Source organism: Ailuropoda melanoleuca, chromosome 10, assembly GCF_002007445.2.
Source record: "Ailuropoda melanoleuca isolate Jingjing chromosome 10, ASM200744v2, whole genome shotgun sequence".
In the NCBI taxonomy this organism is placed as follows: Eukaryota; Metazoa; Chordata; class Mammalia; order Carnivora; family Ursidae; genus Ailuropoda; species Ailuropoda melanoleuca.
In genome coordinates, this window is record NC_048227.1 from 29,092,800 (window position 1) to 29,114,714 (window position 21,915).

The window sequence follows — 21,915 nt, forward strand, 5'->3', positions numbered from 1 at the left end:
TGAATACACTCCCACCCTAGCGCCTTCACGTCTCAGCAAGGCTCTCAGTCCCTTTCAGAGTGAGTAAGGGGAAGAAAAATAAACACAAGCGCAAACTAAAAACTCAAGTGCATAGGATTTCCCTTGGCACTTTCAGACCACGAGGTGTGTCCCCCTCAGCCACGGTCAGCCGACCCCTCTGTTCCAGCTCCCCCGCCCCTTCTCACTCACCAGCACTGACGTGCTTGGACACAACAGGCAGGGGGTCGGTGTCCTGCTCCGGTTTGATGAGAATGGAGACAGCGGACGATGCTGTGATCTCCCTGAAAAGGCTGCTCACTCCTTGCGTGGATTCCTTCAGCAGGGACGTCACATTCTGCGTTGACTCCTTTAAGAGGTCTGAGACGGTAGGAGCAAACTTGCTCTGCCCATTCAAATCCTTGTTATCAATGTTGATTGCGAAGAGGATGGAGTTCAGACCTGCCCAGAAAAGGGACAAGTCTGGAGTCTCCGCCTTAGGGAAATCACACCTCCAACACGGTAAGTGAGTGGCAAACGATAGCATACACACAAGGGTACACGCTGATCCCAAGCACTTATTTAAAAACCTCCCACAAAACGGGGTCAGGAGACACCAGTTATCACAGCAGACGAGTCTTTCCCAATCCTCTCCCTCTCGGTCAAAGACAAATAAGAGGTCAACCCCAGGGAGGTTAAGACGTAAGTTCTGGGGTCGGACGGTTAGATCCCAGCACTGCTGCTTTCTAGGACACCTTGGTCAAGCCACATACAACCTGAGCTTCAGTTTCCTTAACTGTAAAATGGGGACGAGAGTATCTTTCACAGGGTATTAAAGACAATCACCCACCAAAAACACTCAGTTCTGTAAGCAAACATGTGCACCAATATCATTACTATATTTACTTCAGGCAAAAGCTTGCATTGGCCTACACAGGACATCACGGTCAAAGCCTGACTTTTCCTCATCAATGGACAAGAAGAATGTAACTCTCAATATGTGGGACTCAGTGTAAACCTTCAGGAAAGAAAGGGAAAAAAAGGCAAGGGAGGATCTGAAAGAAAGCAGCAAGTTACCCACTTCTGTTGGGCTCACCCTTTGAGTGAGAGTCAAACTATGAACAACCTAATGATTCACCAGCTAACACCAATCCAGGGGCTGCCACACGGACAGTCGTGGGCATGCTCTTCACCACACCTGATTCTCTCACAGTCCTATAAAAGCAATTCCCATGCTCTCAGGATCCCCACCTTGCACAGGAGGGAAGTAAGGGTGACAGAGCTCACAGGATCTGCCCCCAGGTCACCAGCCAGGAAAGGGTAGAGCCAGGTTTCAAAGCCAGGTCTCCTGCTTCCAATTCCCCGGGTCTTGCAAAGCCACAGCCCAAACCCCCAATCCTATGCTTTCCCTGCCAGGGATCCAATTCAAGATAAATGGATTCAGTGACCAAAGCCACTAAAGGAAGGACAATAGCAAGTGACTCATTAAGTCAGGGAGGGACAGGGATAATCACAGCCTCTCCCGGAGTTATAAATTCCCTCCCAGGCAGTGACTCTGCTCACCAAGCTTCAAGGACCCATCATTCCTGGCCTAGGCCAGGCTTACCAGCTGCCATGGTAGGAAGCATGCTAGACCTTTCTTCATCCATCACAAAAGACCAGTCTTCATAAAAAGTGCTGCAAAGGAAAGAGAAAGGGGAAAAGTTCTGAACAGTGATTCTCTGCATCCACTGGCCACACAGCCCCCTTACATGGCTCCCTGGAAAATCCGTGCCTGCTCATCCCAGAGTGGATATCCGAGGTCTCTGCCCAGCCAAAGCTTCCAGTTATAAACAAAGGATTGACCGTATATATCCTATGACTTCCTCATTGGTGCCCTGAGCTTGAGCGTACAGAAATAGGCATGAGATGTAAATGCAGTTATTTATGAAGCAGCAAAGGAGAAGGGGACAAACAGAGGGGTGGCATCCAGTCAAGCGAGGTCTCTAAGACACAGGCAGGAAATCCGACCTGGACCCCTGGGCACCATGACCGGGCTACCACAAGAGACAACTTCAGAAAGAAATGACAGAGTTCCACGGCTCCATCAACCAGAGCATTTGTACATAATACTTGCTTGGGCTGCAGACCCAAAAGCCCAAGTAACCCCTGGAAAGGGCTGGGAAGCTAAAAGGGGCCCACGAATCTCAACGGCAGGAGAAGGAAAGGGGTCAGCAAGGCCTACAGGGTATGTCCAAGCTCGTCCGGCGATAATGGTACAGCCAGGGCTCTGAAGCAGGTGCCCCAGTCCAGTTCCCCAGCTCTGTATCCGACCCCTGCTAAGCAGTAGCATGCAAATATCTCAACCCCTGACTTCCCTACCAGGTCGGAGAACTCCCAATCGATGGAGTCAAAGCTCACATCGCTCAAGCACAGCCGGTGCTAAGGGCCCTGCAGTGCAGCAGGAGACGGGACCCATTCGCTGTGGAAGGGACTGATGCAACAGACAGAACAAAGGAACTCCCCACTTCCCATACACTGACCCAGCAGAGTGGCAGCCTAAGCACAAACTACACGTTCAGGCTGGTACTGCCACGGTCCCTCCAATTCCCAAGACTGTGATGCTTTACAAATCAGAGCCAGTTTCCATGCATGTGAATGAATTTGGTTTTTCCACATCTAGTTAGGTAAGTGGCTAGTGATCTGGGTAAGTTCAACTGTAATAACAGTTGGATTCATTTCGACTGCTCATTCTCACAGTCGACCTCGATACTGAGCTGTACAACTCTGAACTACTTGAAAATCATCTGCTGGAAAGAGCTTCATGAAAATTCATTGAGAGGATGCCTGGGTGGCTCAGTCGGTTAAGTGTCTGCCTTTGGCTCAGGTCATGATCCAAGGTCCCACGATTGAGCCCTCCATCGGGCTCCCTCCTCAGCTGAGAGCCTGCTTCTCCTTCTCCCTCTGCTGCTCCCCGCTTGTGCGTGCTCTCTCTCCCTCTCCCTCCCTCTCTCTCTGGGTCAAATAAATAAAAATCTTAAAAAAAAAAAAAAAAAAGAAAGAAAATTCATTGTAAGAAACAGGAGTACGTTCTCCTCAATTAAAACTGCCTAATGCTCGGCGGGGGGTGGGGGGGCACCCAGACATCCACAGCCTGGGGCTCTGACCTAAGCGGCACACGGGTGCGGTCGGCACAGTAGTCCTAGCCCCCATGCCTTCCATTTCCGACCCACAGTCTGACCATACAGCCGGACAAGGCACCACAGGCACCATCAAAGGGAGAACTTCCGGAGTATTTGTCAGAGCCTTCGTGCACAATCCAGAACACCTAACATATTGCTGGTAGACATGTGACCACGAGCAGCACAAAAGAACTGAAGAGGAAACAAGCCAGGGAACGCATGGCAGCATATAAAATCATGGGAATGCATCATGGCACGAATGAAATGCCAGGTTTCTAATTAAATGAAATTAATTCACTGAAATTAAACCCTCACTGTTGAGGATCTGGGCACTGCTAATGTGGAATCTATTCACAGAACCCACACAGGATTGATTGCTGTCCCTTTGCACAGTCAGGTGACACAAAGTGACAAGTCTAGTCCACCATTCTCAGACGGTAAGTAAGAGCCACTGACACAGACACAGTCACCATTAACATCATGAGTATAGGAAGATGACAGCACTGTCACATGCTTTTGAAAGGAATGTGGCTGACAGTACTAGGGCTAATGTGTATTCAGTCCCTCCCCCCATGGCTATGCGACCCCCACAGGCCCCTACTTTGCTGCGCTAGGCTGTGGCCATGTGACTCGCTGGCCAGTGAAACACGGGTGGAAGTGAAGTATCTCTCTCGGCAGAAGCTTCAGAAGCAGTGCTCAGTTCAACAACATCCCCTTTTCCTACCTTGGCATTCATGAAAGCATTTGTCAAGAGGGAGCTTCTGTCATCCTGGGACCCTGAGACGGGAAACCCCGACTCATCCACGATAGACACGTATCAAGGGGAAGAAGTAAACATGGCTGTTTGTGCTGTTTGTTATAGCAGCATAAACTGACCTATACTAACTGACAGAGTCAACTGTATGTTTACGATCAAGAAAAAAAAGGAAACATCATAAAATAGTTTTGTTTTGTTTTTTAATAACAATTGACTTCTCTCCCCAGCACAAAGCTTCTCTATTTTCTTTCATGAGTAACCTCAAAAAAATAGAAGGAATTGTAAGGAATCCAGCACAAAGGAATGACAAACACGGAACTGAGCACTAAATACCCAATTTCTACCAAGAAAGAAACTCTGAATCTGAAAGGAGCCCAAATTAAAATTGCACCAAACGAAGTGCAGGCTGTACCCCGGGACAACAGCTCTCTCCACATTCCACACCAGATAATAAGCATTTATGGAGTACTTGTTGTATGCAGGTGCCACGCGGAGCACTTTACGAGCATTCATTCTCTCGCGATAATTATTCTCTGACCAGCTGTGCCCTGAGCACAGCAGAATACACTGGGACTGTAAAAGGGGAACCTGCGTGCCCCCAATGAGGAGACTGGCATACAAACCCAGGCAGTCAGATTCTGCGATTCTAACCAGCCGGCTACGCCTCTCCCCGGAAGCCCATCCCCGGTACCTGAGCCTGCTGCGGTCAGCCAGGAGCATGTGCAGATAGCGCTCCAGGGAGTGTTCGTTGAGGGCACAGCGCAGCCAGGCCCGGCCGCGGCCCACGTCCGAGGCGATGTGGCGCAGGGAGTAGAAGCGTGGCAGCTCGTGCTTGCTGAGGACCTCCTTCACATAGAACCAGAATACGGGCTCTGAGGAGAGAAGGACGGGCATGGTGGCGCTCGGCCTGGGACGCACATTGTTGTAGAGTGACAGTCCCTAGGCATTTTTCAGGATCGTAAAAAGGTTACTTCCTCACCACAGAAAAGGAAGATACAGAAGGGTAATTTTGCATCCAGGTTTATTTCTTTACTTGTCTAGATCATGAATGTTTTCCTGTAACATTTAAATATCTTTGAAAACATGGGGGCACTTGGGTGGCTCAGTCATTTCAGCATCCGCCTTCGGCTCAGGTCACGATCCCAGGATCCTGGGATGCAGCCCCGAATTGGGCTCCCTGCTCAGCGGGGAGCCTGCTTCTCCCTCTCCATCTGCCCTCCCCCCACTCATGCTCACTTGCTCTCTCTCTCTCGATCTCAAATAAATAAAATCTTTTTTAAAATGTAAAAAAATAGGGGCGCCTGGGTGGCACAGCGGTTAAGCATCTGCCTTCAGCTCAGGGCGTGATCCCGGTGTTATGGGATCAAGTCCCATCAGGCTCCTCCGCTAGGAGCCTGCTTCTTCCTCTCCCACTCCCCCTGCTTGTGCTCCCTCTCTCGCTGGCTGTCTCTATCTCTGTCGAATAAATAAAAATAAAATCTTTAAAAAAAAATTTTTAATCTATTTTAAAAAATAAAATAAAAAAATAAAAATGTAAAAAAATAATAAAGATCTTTGAAAACATGATTTTTGATGGCTTCCCAGTGAAACATATTTTAACCATTTCTCTACCTCTGGGAACATGATACATTGCCAATCTTCCCTACATACTGCTTTGAACCTCCTTGTCCATAACTGTCCTCATTCTAGTTCTTTAGAAAAGATTTCCATATGTCTGAGAATAGGAACAGATTTAAGGCTTTAAGGGAAAGCTAAAAACCTGTTTGTTTTGTTTTGTTTTGTTTTTTTAAGATTTTATTTATTTATTTGACAGAGATAGAGACAGCCAGTGTGAGAGGGAACACAAGCAGGGGGAGTGGGAGAGGAAGAAGCAGGCTTCCAACAGAGGAGCCCTGATGTGGGGCTCGATCCCAGAACTCCGGGATCACACCCTGAGCCGAAGGCAGACGCTTAACGACTGAGCCACCCAGGCACCCCTAAAAACCTTTGTTTTTATCCACAAAATAGTTACTGGATCTCCTCACATCCCACCTTTTTCATCCACACACAGATTTTTTTCATAATTTTCATTCTAGTATATACCTCATTTTGTGATCCATTTTCTTCACATATGCTCATTAAACCTTTTCCACGCTGCCAGTAATAACCAGCAACACCAGCAAGAGCTGCTACCGTGTGCGGAGCACTAGCAAAGAACCCGCCACTGCGCTGAAGACTGGACACCTGACCTCAGTCCTCACAAGCACCAAGGCCACGTCCATAACAAGTACAAGGGCTGAGGCCCGGCCAAGGCGGCAACTTCGCCCAGTGATACGCAGTTAGTAAGCCGTAGGGCAGAATGGGACCTCGGGGCTGCCTGACTGCAGAGCACTAACTCAGCCAGCCTTGTGCAGTGACGGAGGGCTCTACCCTCTTCAAGATGCTCATGTTCACAACTGCTTAATATCCCAGGGGACGCGCTGCAGAGTCTTTGCTGCCAGATGGGAACTCTAATCCAGGAGCTCAACAGACTCATAGACACCTCTGAGATGAGACAGGATCTTTCAAACTTCCCTCTAAAAGAACGTAAACACACACATCTCCATAAACTGGACACCGGGTTAGTAAGTTCACTCGAATAATTCAGTTCAGCTCAGTCAGCATGGACTGCATTCCAAATGGGAGTCATGGACTGGGCAAGGCTGTGGGCTACGAGGGAGACAATGGCTTCATCCCTGAGGAAGCTTCCAGTCGAGCAGGCTGGATGACGGTGCAGAGATCAGTCGAGAGAATGGCCCTGGCAGCTCACTCAGCCATGCTAGGCTTCAGATTCCTCTCCCTTCCAATAAGCCCTGAAGTACAGAACCGCCCAGAGATACTACGGTGACCGGAGGAAAGGGAAGCAGAGCCTGAGCACGACGGCCAGGCCACGATGACCAGCCGCCATCTGCTCAAGGACTGCCTTTGCAAAGGAGAGCAACTGCGTTGTTTCCTCTTTTCCTTGTCCTGTTAAAAGCAACTACATGCATATGTACGCGTATCTGTGGATCAAGCCAACCTCTGGGACTAGTTTGAATGAACAGGTCAGGAACGACTGGAAAATCCACCTCGGCAGCTCACTCGGGACTCCCTTCTGTCCCAATCCCTAAGTGCCACACGAATCCCCTTCCCAAACCCAGGAGATCTGCCCAGACCAGACAAAGGCATCAATGGCCCTTTTCCACGCAAAGCTTCTCTCAGAAACCAGGTCAAGAGCAATATCCGGGGCCGGAAGTCCAATAACTTTTTTCAAAACATGCCAAACAACCATCTCTATCTCCATCATGACTCAAGTCAGGTGACTCTCCCCTGCATCTGGTCTTTCTGGAGAACTGCTGTGACCTCACTCTGACCTTGAAGGCACACGAACACTTAACGTGTGTTTTCACCTTTCAATTTCGCAAATTGCTTAGTGCTACAGAATCCTTCTACAGCCTGCCAAGGCGATGCCAGCGATGATAAGAATTATCCCAGCAGGGCTCCGCTTCCACTGCCAGCATTAATGTGGTCTATTTCAAGTGCAGCTCACCTGCCACTTAACGCTTGCAGTGTCTGTAATTTAATTTGGGGCAATATACTGATCTCTTACTGCTATGAAACCAGGGGCTAATTCCAGAAGTGGGTGAGGGCTTCTGGCTCTCCAAACACCTGAACGCCATTTGCCCACACGAACAAGAGCCATGAAGGGGCCGTTGAGGCAAGCCACTTCCAGCGGCACTTGTTAACAGAGGGGGACGAACATCACAGGCCCTTTGGCAAAGTTTCTAATGGGCCTCGGCTATAAGAGATGCCAGGATACTCAGGGGGACAAAGACCCTGGTGGGAATGCTAGTTCAGGCACTGTGTGCCCTTGGGCAACTTATTTTGTCCTTCATTTTCCTCATCTGTAAAATGGGGATCTCAGTACCTGCCTTTAAGGTTTATGACGGTGCGGGGGAGGGGGGGCAGGGAATGAGAAAATAAAGCATATGTGTTAAGTGCTTCGTGCCAAGGCAGCACATTGGGCAAACAGCACCCCTTCCCCTTTCTCCTGGTAGCTGTGTCCCCCTTTCCTAGGAGAACCGCATTCCATCTGGTTCCTTTTGAAGCTGCGTTTAGCACCACTAACCTCTCCTCCCACAGGGCTGGACAGGTAAGCCAGACTGGGCAATCACCTATCTGAGCAGGGTGGGTACCACAAATGACCTCACTCACCCCACCCTCCTCCTGACCCTGTTTGTTATTTTGAGCAAATGATTTTTTTTTCTGTATTAATTTTGACTTTTTAAAAATTTTGCATGAAAATGTTAGGTCTCTTGATTGCAGAGCTTTTTGGTGCTCCCGTAAATTTTGTGGTTGCAGTGAGGGCCTCACTGGTCTCACCCTAGTCCCAGCCCTAGACCACAGGACTCTGTCCACAACTTCTACCTGAACCACTAGAGGAAAGACCTTGGCTCCTTCGAGAACTGAAGTCAGCAAACAATGGTCTAAGGGCCAAACTTGGCCCACAACTTGTCTTTGTAAGTGAAGTTTCAGTGGAAGAGTCATGCCCACTTGTAGACATACTGTCTGTGGTGGCTTTGCTGCTACAGTCATCACTGGGAAGCTGCTACAGATATCTATAGACCATAGAGCCCAAAACACTTACTGCCTGATCCCTTAAGCAGTAAGTTTGCCGTCTACTCTTCTAGAAGTAGGAGCTCTGATAATCTTGGAAACCTGCAGCCACCGCGGCCCTCTTCCTCCCTGTCCTGTACAGTACGTCCACCTGGGAAAGACACCCACCCAGACAGAAGCAGGGCTGAGAGACAGAGGCCGATGTGGGGGATGCTGAGCCCTTAAATCCAGTTCACCCTCCAGTTCTCTTTGTTACTTGAGTCAGTAAGTGCCCTGTGTTTGGGGAAGTCTGTCTAAGTGACTTGCTGCCACCTGCGACCAGAAGCCTGATGCAGTGAGATAGGGCACATTCTTCAGTCACCCGACAAGACAATCGTGTATAGAGGAGGGGCAGCACTCCAGGCACTGAGCAGTGCCTACGTGCATACAAGTAGCAAATGCATCCTTCAGAAAGAAAGAAAAACAAAACAGCATTGCTCAATGAGAAATAGAAAACCCACCTACAAGGAGCTAGGCTCCCTGTAAACAAAGAAAGGCTTCTTTTTCTCACAGACTTAGTCTGGAAGCAGATAGCTGGTTCAAAGGCACTTGTCACGGGCAGAATCTCCAACCTCCTAACGTTCACCCCCCTGCCCCAGAGGACTGCCACCACCCTGGGTATCACAGCCACAATCAGAGAAGAGAGAGGACAAGGTAAAACCAGCTCTATCACCCCTTTTTTCAGGCAAGGGTAAGTAATCCCAGAAAACCAAGAGGAACAGAGATACAGAATGTCAAGACTGGCTTAATCACTCATGACCCATTACCTAGAGGACATCCCGTGGCCCTGAGCAAAATCAAGGTTCTGTTAAGCCAAAGAAGAAATGGGCAATGGATTTTAAGTAAAAAGCTAATGGAATCACCCATACGTGCTATCAACGATTCCATCTACAAAAGGCCACCAAGTGCTCCTTTATCCCAGCCCCCGACTTAGGTGAACACAAGTGCCCCCCAAATCCCAGTCACATCCAAATCCGGATGAGCCTGACTACAAGACACAAATGGATCAGCAAAGCAGAGTTCCCAAGAAGGGGCTATAGCTTTGTCACCCGGCCATCTCCCAACCGGCCACAGGACTGCCTCCCGAAACCAGGAGACAGGAAGTGTGGTTTAAACATCACATAATAAAGACTTGTAAAAAGTCTGTAAACTTGGCACTTCTTTTTTTTTTTTTTTTTTTTTTTTTTTTTTTATAAAAATTGTGGTAAAATATACATACTAAAATTTACCACTCTAACCATTTTTCAGTGTATGATTCAGTAACATTAAGTACATTCACAATGTTGCACGACCATCACCAACACCCATTTCCAGAACTCTTCCAAACAGAAACTCCATACCCTGGAAATGATAACTCCCCATCCTCCCCTCCACCAGCCCCCAGGGGCCTCTATTCCACTTTCTGTCTCTGTGAATTTGACTATTCTAGATACTTGATGTAAGTCGAATCGTACAATATGGGACCTTCTGCGTCTGGCCACTTAGCAGAATGTTTTCAAGGGTCGTCCGTGTCCTAGTATTTATCAGTACTTCATTTCTTTCTACGGCTGAATAATATCCTACTATGTGTCTCTACCACATTTTGTGCATCCATTCATCCATCAACAGATATTTGGGTCTTTTCATCTTTTGGCTCTTTATCAATAATGCTTCTAGGAACATTCATGTACATGTGTGTTTGAGTCCCTGCTTTCAGTTCTTTTAGGTCCATATTTAGGAAGGGAATTGCTGGATCATACAGTAATTCTGGGTTTTGAGGAACCACCAAACTCGTCAATGGTGGTTACGCCATTTTACATCAATACACTTTTTTTGAGGTGTGATTGCCTTTATTTCTCTGCAACTAAAATTAACTCTGTTATTAAATTCCCTTTCAGTTAGAAAAAAACTTAAACTTGCCAATTAAAGGGAACTTAGCCACTTCCAGGCTTATTTTTTAATTGTGGTAAACTTCACTTAACATAAAATCCACTATTTTAAAGTTTGTATTTCAGAACTTGGCACATTTTTACAGAAGGAATAAATGCACGATACTCTGAGATGCTGGATGAGTTCTGAGGACTCCAGTCTGTTTAAATCTAACAGCAAAGCATCCCTGCTGACTCCACAGAACAAGGGCCAATTACTTGGTGGAGGTGGGTGGAGATCAGGAAAACAAAGCCCGACCTGGAAGATGAACTGCCACTCACTGCCCATCTGGGGGCTGGCTCCTCGGCCGCCTCTGGCCTTGCACCCCGTCCCGCTCTCCGCCTCCCTCCCCCTGCTCCAGCCTCGCTGAGCTCCTTGACGCTCCTCCAACACGCCAAGCGTGCTCCACCTGAGCACCTGCCCAGCCATGAACGGAAACCACACCAGGCAGTCCACTGAAGGAACTGAACACAGGCCATCTGTTACAAAGACTCTGGCAGAGCTACAAAGCCAAATGGGAGATAATGAGGCCACCCAGAGATCACCAATGTCAGGAAGCCAACCTGTCCCCGAAGCCAGAGGCACAGAAGGAAGAGGTAATGTTAAGAGCGAAAGGACTAACTGAAAGGGGATTTAATAGCAGAGTTCATTTCAGTTGCAGAAAAGTAAAGGCAATTCCATCTCTACTCAAAAAAGAAAAAAAAAAATGTATCAATGTAAAATGGTGCGGTCACTGTTGACAACAGTTCAGTGGTTCCTCAAAAAGGTAAGCACAGAATTAGTGTATGATCCAGCAATTCCACTCCTAAACACAGACCCGCCAGGCAACCTCAGGCCTGTGGCAGAGGCACCAGGGAGGAAAGTGAAACAAGAAGACCCCAGCCTGGCCTGTGGGCCACATGTGACGTCCACAGACCACAGAGGAAGCACAGCACTGCTAGACATGCCACCTGGAGCTGGGAGGAAATGCTCCAGCCTCCCTCCTCCTCCCACTTTCACAACTCATCACCATCTCCTTCTGGCCAAGCGGGAAGACAGTGGGCAAGGGAGCCTGGGAAACAGTCTGCAGGGAAGGGCACAGAATAAATCTGAGACCAGGGACAAGTGACTCTAAGCTTTTCCACTTGTTGAACAGCACTAGATTACTTCTCCAGGGAACAGTATGGCTACTTCCCTCCTTCCCTGAAGTCTCTATTCAAAAGTCCCATAAAGCCAGTCTCTGACCATTCTATAGGGAAGAGTGAACCCCCACCCCACTGCAGGCTACCAGTTGCTCATCGAAATCTCTTCTTCCTGAACCCCAGACGCTTCCCAGCCTGCCTACAGCAGCCAGGTGACGCACAGTCTCCACCAACCCAGTGCCTTTCACGGGCCTGCCTCGCTCATTTCTGTCATCTGCCTGGCCCCTGTGAGCACCTGGAGTCCTGGGCTCTAACCACTCAGCATAGCACATGTGGCATTCACCCGTGGTCTTCAAGAGTCTATAGCACCTCCTTTATTACAAAGCGGGAACCCTCTCTAGTGCCAAAAGACTTCAGAAGCTTGTGCCTTATTTCCTTTTAGGAATGTACCCCATCCTCTACTGAAGTGTCATTTTCACGCTGACATGAACAAAGCAAAGGACCTATGAATCCAACAGGCCAGATAATTATGGACTAAACACTGACAACTCTGAAGCCAAATTTACTAGTTTTAATTTACTAGACCTTAGGATCAAACACCTTTAAAACAGCCAGAGGTCACCCTTGACCAAGAGGCAACAGTCTGGCTATATGAGATCCTAAAATGCTGGGACAGTTTCTTCCACTTTAGCAAGTAGCCACTGGACCAAGCCCTCGGCCACCCCAGCTGTCAACAACCTTCCCCAGGACCTTGCGGACATTCCCATAACCTAGAAACTCACAGATTAACACCTAGCCGGAGGGGGATAGCACTCTGGCTCTGGCTCCCTCCCTAAGGCCAGCAGTTCCCAACCAGCTGTTAAACATTCTTATCACCAGTCCTGGACAGAATTCGGTCTTTTCTATACATCTTCCACGACATCCTTCCAAGATCTCTCCTACCAGAACTAGCTGATTTGCAAGTTCATGAATACAACAGAGAAACATAAAGAGGGAACTGAAAGCCATACAGGGAGGGGAGGGGAGGGGAGTGGACTTCCCCTCACAAGCAAAAGGATGGGCCCAGGCTTCTCCTGGCACATGAAGCTTCCTCCAAAAATACTTTTCTACAGAAATGGTTACCCAAAGTGACCCAATGAAGCAAAATACAAATTCTGCTTTGAGTTAAATGCAATCAACCGTTTTCAAAAATCCCCACTGAGGATCAAGGAAGTCAGTTTCTCTAATTTTACAGTTGGGTGTATATTAATACCACCCGCTTTCAGCTGACTGTAAAGAAGACGAACAGACAGCACAGGGTGGAGTCTGGCTTCCCAGGACAAAGAGCAGCATGTCCTCAAGTCTGGGTCCTGGAGTCATTATTTTGAATGTCCTTTTTGGTGGCCAGGCACCTTGCAATACACGGGAGCTACAAGGAAGAGCGAGAATAGACCCAGTCCTCGACCATCAAGAGACAGTCAAGAAAGCAGGCAGTGCCATAAATCGGTTTGAAAAGAGAAGGACTCAGGACTAGTGAGCGGGGAGGAGCAGAAAGGAGACACCTAGAGGAGGAGGACACGCCAGCTGAACTGGGCGAGGAGCTCATCAGTGACTTTTAGGGGGATAAATCTGATTTCAAGAGAAGAGATCAAAACCACAACGAGATACCGCTTCCAACCCATCTGAATGGCTAGTATCAAAAAATAAACACATGAAAACAACAAGTGTTGGCGAGGATGTGGAGAACTCAGAACGCCCGTGCGCTGCTGGTGGGGACGTACAATGGCGCAGCCACTACAGGAAACAGTCTGGCGGGTCTTTGCAAAGTGAAACACAGAATTACCGTCTGATCCAGCAATTCCACTTCTGGGTACTTATCCAAAAGAACTGAAAGCAGGGATGCAAACAGTTATTTGTACGCCCGTGTTCATGGCAGCATTATTAAACCAGGCAATAAATGGACACAACCAGGTGTCCATCCACAGATGAGGAAATAATCAAAGTGGTGTGTGGGTGTGCATACACACAACAGAATATTATTCAGCCTTAAAAAGGAAGGAAATTCTGACTTGCTACAAATGCGCGAACCTTGAAGACATTTCACTAAATGAAATAAGCCTTAGGTATGTGGAGTAGAAGTCAGCCTGACTTATTTGAAGTACTTAAACAAGACAAACCGGAGAGACCGAAAGTAGAATGGCAGGTGCCAGGGGCTGGGGGGAGCGAGAATGGGGAGTCAGCATTTAATGCAGATGAACTTTCAACATGGGGAGATGAGAAGGTTCTAGAGATGGATGGTGGGGATGGTCATCCAATGTGTACACTTACAATGGTTAAAATGGTCATTTTAATGTTATGTATACTTTGCCACAATTATAAAGAGAGAGAACAGACGTTTGAGTAGTGTCTGAGCGAGGGTTGGGGAGGAAGGAGGGCAGCAGAAGGGTAAGAACAAAGAACGCTTCCAGACTTGACAGCTTCAGGATTGTAGAAACCAGGCACGCTGTTCAACATTCAGGATTTAACCACCTAAATCAGTCTCTGAGCAATGAAAAGACAGGGATACTGCAGACCTTCTCCCCCAGAATGTCTAGCATTAATGCTTTAGTTGCTGACTTATGAAGAGGTCCCAGGGGTTCTCCAGACATGGGCTGTGGCAGGAGGGGAACTCAGAAGACTCAAGTCCTGATTTATTTATCAACTGGACAAAAGCGTTGCAATGTTCTACCTGCCAGCTTCCTGTTAGCCCTGGGTTTAGGGTCAGGTTTACAGGAAAAGCAGAGACAGACAAAGCTGGTGGGGACAGACCGTGGAAGCCACGGCAAGGAGTGTGTCCCCTGTCACAACCCTAAAGAGAACCATGACAGAGCTTTAAGTAGGGGGCAGGGAACAGGCTGGTCATTGAAGAACTTCCCGCCCCCAGACTGGCATAATGTGCAGAGTGGATTAGGGAGGACAGAGATGGAAGGCAGAGGGACAAAACAGGGCAGAGGGGAAGGACACGGAGGCTGTGCGGAAGCCCTGTCCAGGAAAGCCGGGTGAAGGGCAGAGCCATTCACTAAGCAAGGAACACAGGAACAAACAGGGCTGGAGAGGAGGACTCGGTCTTGGAACCTGTGACTAGCCTACAGTACATCCAAATAAGAGACACGTAAGAGAAAGGGCCTCAGGGAGTGATGTGGGCTGCAGGCAGAACTTCGAGTAATCAACGCATGGACAGCAATTCTCACCAAGGAATTCAGACAGCAAGTGTATGTATAGAAGCGAGAGGCAAGAGAGAGGCAACAAAAGAATCTGAGGGTGAATGACAGGTAATATTTGAGGGTGTAGAAATGATACATAAGAAGGATGAACGAAGTATGCCAGGAGGTTGTGGCCCCGCAGAAGAGAGGGGGAAACAGGGTTTCAACATCAGAGGGTCCTTGGTGCCAAGGGCTGCTGAACAGACAAGGAAGATAGACTTAAATTTTATAGGACAGACAGTTCAGTAACAGCAGGTGTGTATCTGGTGTGTTCTGAACCAAGCCTATGACCTTGTAATGGACTGCCAAGACATCACCTCATGATGATCCATTAGTCATTAACAAGAACATCAAATTACAAGGTTTCGTCATGAAATGGCACGGCTACGGTCTGAACGTGTCCCTCCAAAATTCCGATGTTAAGATCTTAATCCCTAAAGATGATGGTATTAGGAGGTGGGGCCTTTCGGAGGACCCTTGGAATTGGATCAGTGTCCTTATGAAAGAGGCCCCAGAGGGATCCCTTGCTCCTTCTACTGTGTGAGGACACAGTGAGAAGGCACTGGCTATGGACCAGGGAAAGGGTCCTCACTCAAGCCCACAGGCACCTTGATCTTGGACTTGCCAGCCTCCGCAAATGTGATTAAACTGCTGCTATGAACAGCTCCTAAGTCCGTGGCACTTTGTGATGGCTGCCCACACAGACAAACACGGGGGCTAGCTGCAGGGGCTCTTTCTCCTTTCTCCAGCAAAACGAAAAATAATTCGTTTTTCCACACTGCATTCTGTATTGACTGCTTCGGGCATCCAACATCTGCAGAATTCTCCAATTCCAAGCCAAGCCTATGCAGCTCTCAGACACTTTTAATTCATTTTCAGTAAATTTAAAAATCAATCTTCGCTCTTTTCCTCCAAACTTAATCACTTCCTTTGTAGCACTCTGCAGTGATTCTGGTATAAGGCACCTCAGGAATCATGAAATACCATACTGTGCCAATTGAAATCATGACATATGAATATATTTTTATTGAAGATATATTTACAGACCCTATGCTAGGAGCTGGAAAGTCAAGAGGAAGTAAAACAGACATGGTGCCCTGCAGTCCCAAAGCTTATTATCGAGTGAGGTATGCAGACAACAGACAAGTGACTGTGGTGTAATACGGTAAAGTGGAATCCCCTGTGCTTTGTTCTTAAAGACAGGGAGTGGCAAACTTCTTCTCTAAAGGGCCAAATATTAGATACTTAAGACTTTACGAGACAGATGGTCTCAGCCACAACTGCCTAAAAGACGCCATGCCTAGTTAAGTAGATGAACGTGTATGGCTGTGTTCCAATAAAACTTTATTTATAAAAATAGGTGGCAGGACATGGTTTGCTGACCTCTGCCCTAAATGATCATAACTTAAAATACTTGCTGCTTCATTTACTCATGAATTCAAACTGGGAATGGGGGAGACCATGGTTTTCAGAGAGCTCTCTTTCTGGCAACAACATGCCATCATGAATAAAAAAGCAGGAGCTTCCAAGTCGCAATCACATAGACTGAAGCCAAAACCCCAGCTCTGCCACAATTATTAGTTCTGGAGCATTAAGAAAATTATTTCATTTCTTTGAGCCTTATTTTCTTCCTCTGTAAAACGGGGGCACTCTCATTCTCTAAGCACAGTCATTTCAGAAATAAAATGGAACAATGAACAGAGGGTCTAACAAATCCCCTGGCTCGTGGGAGCTGCTCCGTATGAGTCATCAGCGAACAAGGAAGCCAGGCCCGTGGTCAGCCAAATTATCAAAAAGGAGCAGAAAACATCCAGGTGTCCTTTCCAAGATTAACATGCGAATCACAACTCTCCTCTCATTTCTGGAGCACAGGCCTTTGACTATTAAAGTTGTCTTGCTTTTCTCTATTAAGTTCGGTTGTTTTTGGAGGCCTGTAAACAGAGATCCAACTCAAGATGGCTTCCAACATTAGGAAATTTACTGTCCCACACAACATTCAGTCCAGAGGTAGGGCACGCCTAGAGGTGGTTGATTCAGTAGCTCAGTGACACTACCAACATACTTTCCATCTTTCTGAGCTGCCATCCTTGGTGTACTGGCTTCTGTCCTCAGACTTCTCCCCCTTCATAGTCACAGGATCATTGCCACAGGTCCAAACGTCACAGTCTCACGCAACAACCCAACACCATAAAGTAAGTCTTCCTTTATGTCTCCATTCAAATAGGAAGAAATTTTCTCAGAAGGCCCTCAGCAGACTTCTCCCTTCCTTTTGGTCAGAATTTCATCTCGTGTTTATTCCGAAAGCAACTACTGGCTGGCTGTAATTATTCTGGCTGGCCTGATCTGATCTAGACCCACTCCCCCTGGAGCTAGCTTCAGGCCTGAAGCTCTCCGCGACCCAATATCTGAACAAAATCAGAATCCTATTAGCAAGAAAGAAGCGACAGAGCTGCTGGGTGGGGAATAACCAACCCCTGCGGCAATTATTCATGCTAACCTGCGTAAGTGGAAGAGAAAGTTATACAAACTGCAGAACCAGACTCTGGAAATGCACACTCCCATCTCACCACCACCAAATCAATCACGTGTGTAGATAAATCCAGCCACTTGTCCCAGTAAGAGGAAAGAGCTCCCCTGGACACAGGAGACTCCCACTTCTGGGGCTTGAATCCCAAAGGAGACACGCTAGATAACCTCATCCCAAGCCTCTCTGGGTTCTGCATAACCCACCTGTCAGCACCATCAATTGGAGGGGACCTCAGCCGGGGATGGACACCACTTCCCACGCCCGCCAACAATGCTCGACAAGACCAACCTGAGTTGGCAGCATAATTGTTTCTAATCATGTCCATGCTACCAACATTTCATAACTCAGGGATGTTTGGGTAAAAACTCCCCAAGTCAAAAAACACATAAGCCAACAAACAAATAAAACCTGAATGCTAAGCCAAAAACAAAGACAAACAAAACAAAAAATACCAAACAGACAAACAAGCCAACTCAGGAATGGGGGACAGATACAGGCACCAGCTAAAAACCTCCCAGAACTGGAGGAAATCTGCCTGTAAGCTCCCTTTCCAGGCTACATTTATTACAGGAGGGATACCTGCACCTGAATGATAGACAAGACACTGAGATGGCCACGCATGCAGGTGGCAATGCAGCAAGATGAAAAGGCACGCACAGTGTGGCTTCAAGGGGCCACGTTCAGCTTTGGAAGATGAATCCAGGTCAGACCACCTCTCCCACAAAAACAACTGAAAAAGCTAGGCAGTTATTTAAACAGTAAGTAAACAGAACTGAGGACCTGGGAGTGCTACAAAGGCAAGGAACGAAGAACCCAGGTCCCCAAGAGAAGGCAAGTCCACAGACAGGAGTCCTGCATTCGGGGCCTTACTTGGCCCTTGAGGCTTCTTCCAGCTACACAGTTTCTCTGATGGGAAGTTAAGCAGGGCTTTCAGAATTCCCTTGAAGTCTGAAAGGGAAAAAATTCGAGCTCAGAACCAGTGGAGGAGGAAGGAAACTGGTCAACAGCTCAGAGATCCAGGATACACTGGATTGAACAGTGTTCCCCCAAAATTCATGTCCCTCTGAAACCACAGAATGAGACTTTATTTGGAAAAAGGCTCTTCGCAGATGTAATTAGTTGAGGTAATACTGGAGGAGGGTGGGCCAAAATCCAGTAGGGCTATTGTTCTGAAGAGAGGACACAGAGACGGAGGCCCAGAGGAAAAAGGCCGTGGGAAGACAGAGGCCCAGACTGGAGAGGAGCAGCCAAGGACACCAAGGGGCTCCAAGGACAGCTGGTGCCAAGGACGGCTGACACCCACCGGAAGCTGGGAATGCATTCTCCCTTGGAGCATCCAGAAGGAATCAGCTCTGCCAACACCTAGATTTTGGACTCCTAGCCTCTAGAAATGTGAGAGAATAAATTTCTCCCTGCTGTTATAAGCCACCCAGGATGTGCAAATTTGTTATGGCAGCTCTAAAAAATGAATACATGCTGGAAACCCCAAACAACTACAACGTAGCAATAAGGCAAAAGCAGAAATACAACAGCCCTCACAAATGCTGAAGCCCAGGCGTGACATGCTCAGTCCTTGACGGGAGTAAATTGATCTTCCTCTAACCTATTTGCCTGGGCAGCAAAAGTGACTCCCCTCTGAAGAAAGAGAAATCATCACAAGCTTCACACAACCCTTCATGCACAGCACGCAGTCGAAACTGCCAGGCACGTGCCAAAGACAAAGGACGGATTCAAAACCAAGACAAAAGCAAAACAAAAACAACGGACTTCTGGCTACAGCCAAGGAGGAAGTTAACAAATCCTCTCCCCAGAAAGCAACTATAAAACTGGACAAAAATGACAACCATTTCCGCACTCTGGAAACTGACTTCAAAGGCTTATCATCTGAGAGGTGTTTATGCTTGAAAACTGCTAAATTTCAGATACGAACAGGAATGACAGCAGGACAATATCATGACAACAACACTCGTTGCAACTACACTCATTGCAACTGTCAGGGGCAAGAGGGACAGAGGCAGAGTGAGGGGAACTAGAACACAGAGGCCCCTTTACAGACGGCGGGGTGGGGGTGGGGGGGCTCCAACCACAGCACTGAACGTGGGCCCAGAGCCACAGATCCTCAAGTGAAACGAAAGGTAGAAATCCATATTTCAACATGAAATATCATAATTTCTAAGTGCGGACAACTTTGAGAAACATTTTTTTAAGCACGAGGGACAAGAGCACCGGTCTCCAAACTCAGGCCTGTGTGCACCCTAACCCCAGACGACCAACGTCAGCCCTGCCCTGGCGGACTCTCCATATTATCTACCATAGCGTGATTTTCAGCAATCTTGTTTTGCTCAGTCATTACTTGGAATTCAACTCTTCTCTCTTCAAGAGGTAATGTTTCCCATCTGTACACAGAGCTACTGCAACAGCCTGGTGGATTAATTCTCCATTACTTACTGTCTCCTGTCACTTCCAATTCAGTTAATGGAGCGAGAGCGGTCTATAGAGGAACAGCAGTGGGCATCGGGCCACTGCCGGAGGCAGGGGAGCGGGCAAGAGCCAGGAATTTGCCATCAGTCTGACCTGGGCTAGAAGCTCAGCTCTGCCGCTTACTAGCTATGCGAACTTGAACAACTTATGAACTTACTTAAGCCTCAGTGACATCATCCAAACATTAAGCACATGGTCACCCAGCCTGGACAGCTGCTGCCATGTTATCAAGCAGCAGCTCCGGCAGCTGGGCACCGAGGCCTGGGCTTCGCAGGTGCTTTCTCACAGAGCCCCCAGCACAACCCTGTGAGGCCAGTCCTGTGCATGGCCTTATTTCACACATGAGGACACGGAAGCTCAGAGAGGGGATATCCCAGACAGCTCCTGTGTGATGAGTCATGGAGCCGGGATTTCAACCCCGTCGCCCAACTCTAGAGCCCGGTGTTAACTGCTAAGCTACAGAAAGGGCCCAGGCCAGCAGCCAGCAGGGATGAGGGAGCACAGGGACGCTCATATCCATCCAAGCTTCCTCTTCAGATTTCATTTTCTCCCTTCTGCCGGCCACGGTCATTCCGATCTCTATAAGAGCAACCAAGCAGCTGCTGATCTGATCTTTCCCGACTCCTAGCAGTTGAAAACCCACCTTGCCCCCTCCCCACATGAGGTTTTTAATCAAACACACAACAGCGGCAAAGAGATTTTAATTAGCCACAGAGTGTCAGGCACCAGTGAACGGTGAACTGCACAGCAGGCAAGACTGACAGAAGCCCTCGGCAGCCCCTCGAGGCCTAAGCTAATCCAGCCTTTCCCCTGCTTCAAACTGGCAAGGAGGCGGCCCGGAACATCCTCTGCAGCAAAAAAAAAGAAAGAAAGAAAGAAAAAGAAAAAGCAGACACCGCTCACTGGTCAGTCTCTCTTCAGGATGCAGGTGCAGAAATTGTGCTAAGATACAAGGAAGGGGCAAGACTGGGAACCCTGGCGGTGCCTCACAAACGGGCTGGTGCTCCTGGGATTACCAGGCCCAAGTAACAAAAAGACAAGCATTCTAGTCTGCGTAGGAACAGAAAGAGCCCTTCTGCACGGCCAAAGCTCAGAGCCCGAGTGAGGATGAGAGGGGGGAAGAGTTTACAAGTGTAAAGGCTGCAACTGTAGAGGTGGGTAACTGGTGAAATGTTCATTATATTCTATGAACCAAAGCAGCTAATTCTCACTGAATCTTCCAGACACCCCCGGGGTAGACGAGAAGATCGCCCTCACAGGTGAAAACTAAGGCTCAGAGGGGCGCTTCCCCAGGGTCATTCCAAGCTGACGCTCACGGTCTGACTCCAAAGCCAAGGTTGCCTCTGCTATGCCAGCAGCGGCCCTCATTACATGGAAGCCGACCCAGAGCCTAGTGGTCTACTCCACACCCATTCTCTAAGGAAGCTACTGCACAAACAGGGAAGATGGAAACAGGAAGAAATACAAGGGCCCATCACGTCGAGGAGAACTCTGGGCAAAGTTATGTCCTCAAGCAGCTCATCAACCAGCCCACAGCACTGAGCCACCCCCATGAAGATGCCAGGAGACACCGCCGAGACAACAGAGGCACAGCCAAGGTGACCAAGGTTGTAGGCAGTGGTTTCCATGGGGATTGAGGCCCTGGAAGGCAGCTCCTCTCTGCCCCAGCCCCCTATGTCCCCGGCTTTTAAAGAAGGGACCCAGGAGCACAGAAGAAAAATCAACAGTGACAAGAATCCTTCTTGCAGCTGTCCCCTGACCCCCATAGGAACCCCATTCACTTCTAAAAATGAGCAACTGGTGAGATGAAAGACAGCAATTAGAGATTTGTTGCAGGGCTGAGAGCAAAAGGAAGGGAGATGCACCAACACGTGGGAGTGGGAAAGACAAAGGGCTTGTTTGGCAGACAATTCCCAACAGTCACCTCCACCAGACATGGCAAGGGCTGATGGTCAGCTGGGAACAAGGGGCACCAGCAGTGATACGGACTTCGTCACAGTAACAAGATTCAGGACAGCAGCCACAAGCAGGGTCTGAATAAACCTGCTCTTTAAACTGCTGGGGAAGAGGGACACCTGGGTGGCTCAGT

At 48.2% G+C, this 21,915-nt stretch overlaps 1 protein-coding gene across 7 annotated transcripts in view; it reads right to left on the reverse strand.

The window, feature by feature from the left end:
• Positions 1 to 21,915, reverse strand: part of SNX29 (sorting nexin 29) — a 546,533-nt gene that overhangs the window by 481,640 nt on the left and 42,978 nt on the right. For 6 of the 7 annotated variants that reach the window (XR_004628481.1, XM_034670353.1, XM_034670354.1 and 3 more), the window contains 3 exons: positions 4,607 to 4,787; positions 1,604 to 1,674; positions 211 to 459 (listed from right to left, as the gene is read on the reverse strand). Coding sequence is in view for 6 of the 7 variants with exons in the window: in XM_034670353.1 (XP_034526244.1) it covers positions 211 to 459; positions 1,604 to 1,674; positions 4,607 to 4,787 (501 nt within the window). In the remaining variant the exon portion in view is untranslated. The remainder of the gene's footprint in view (positions 1 to 210; positions 460 to 1,603; positions 1,675 to 4,606; positions 4,788 to 21,915) is intronic. The other variant, XM_034670357.1, reaches the window with a different exon arrangement.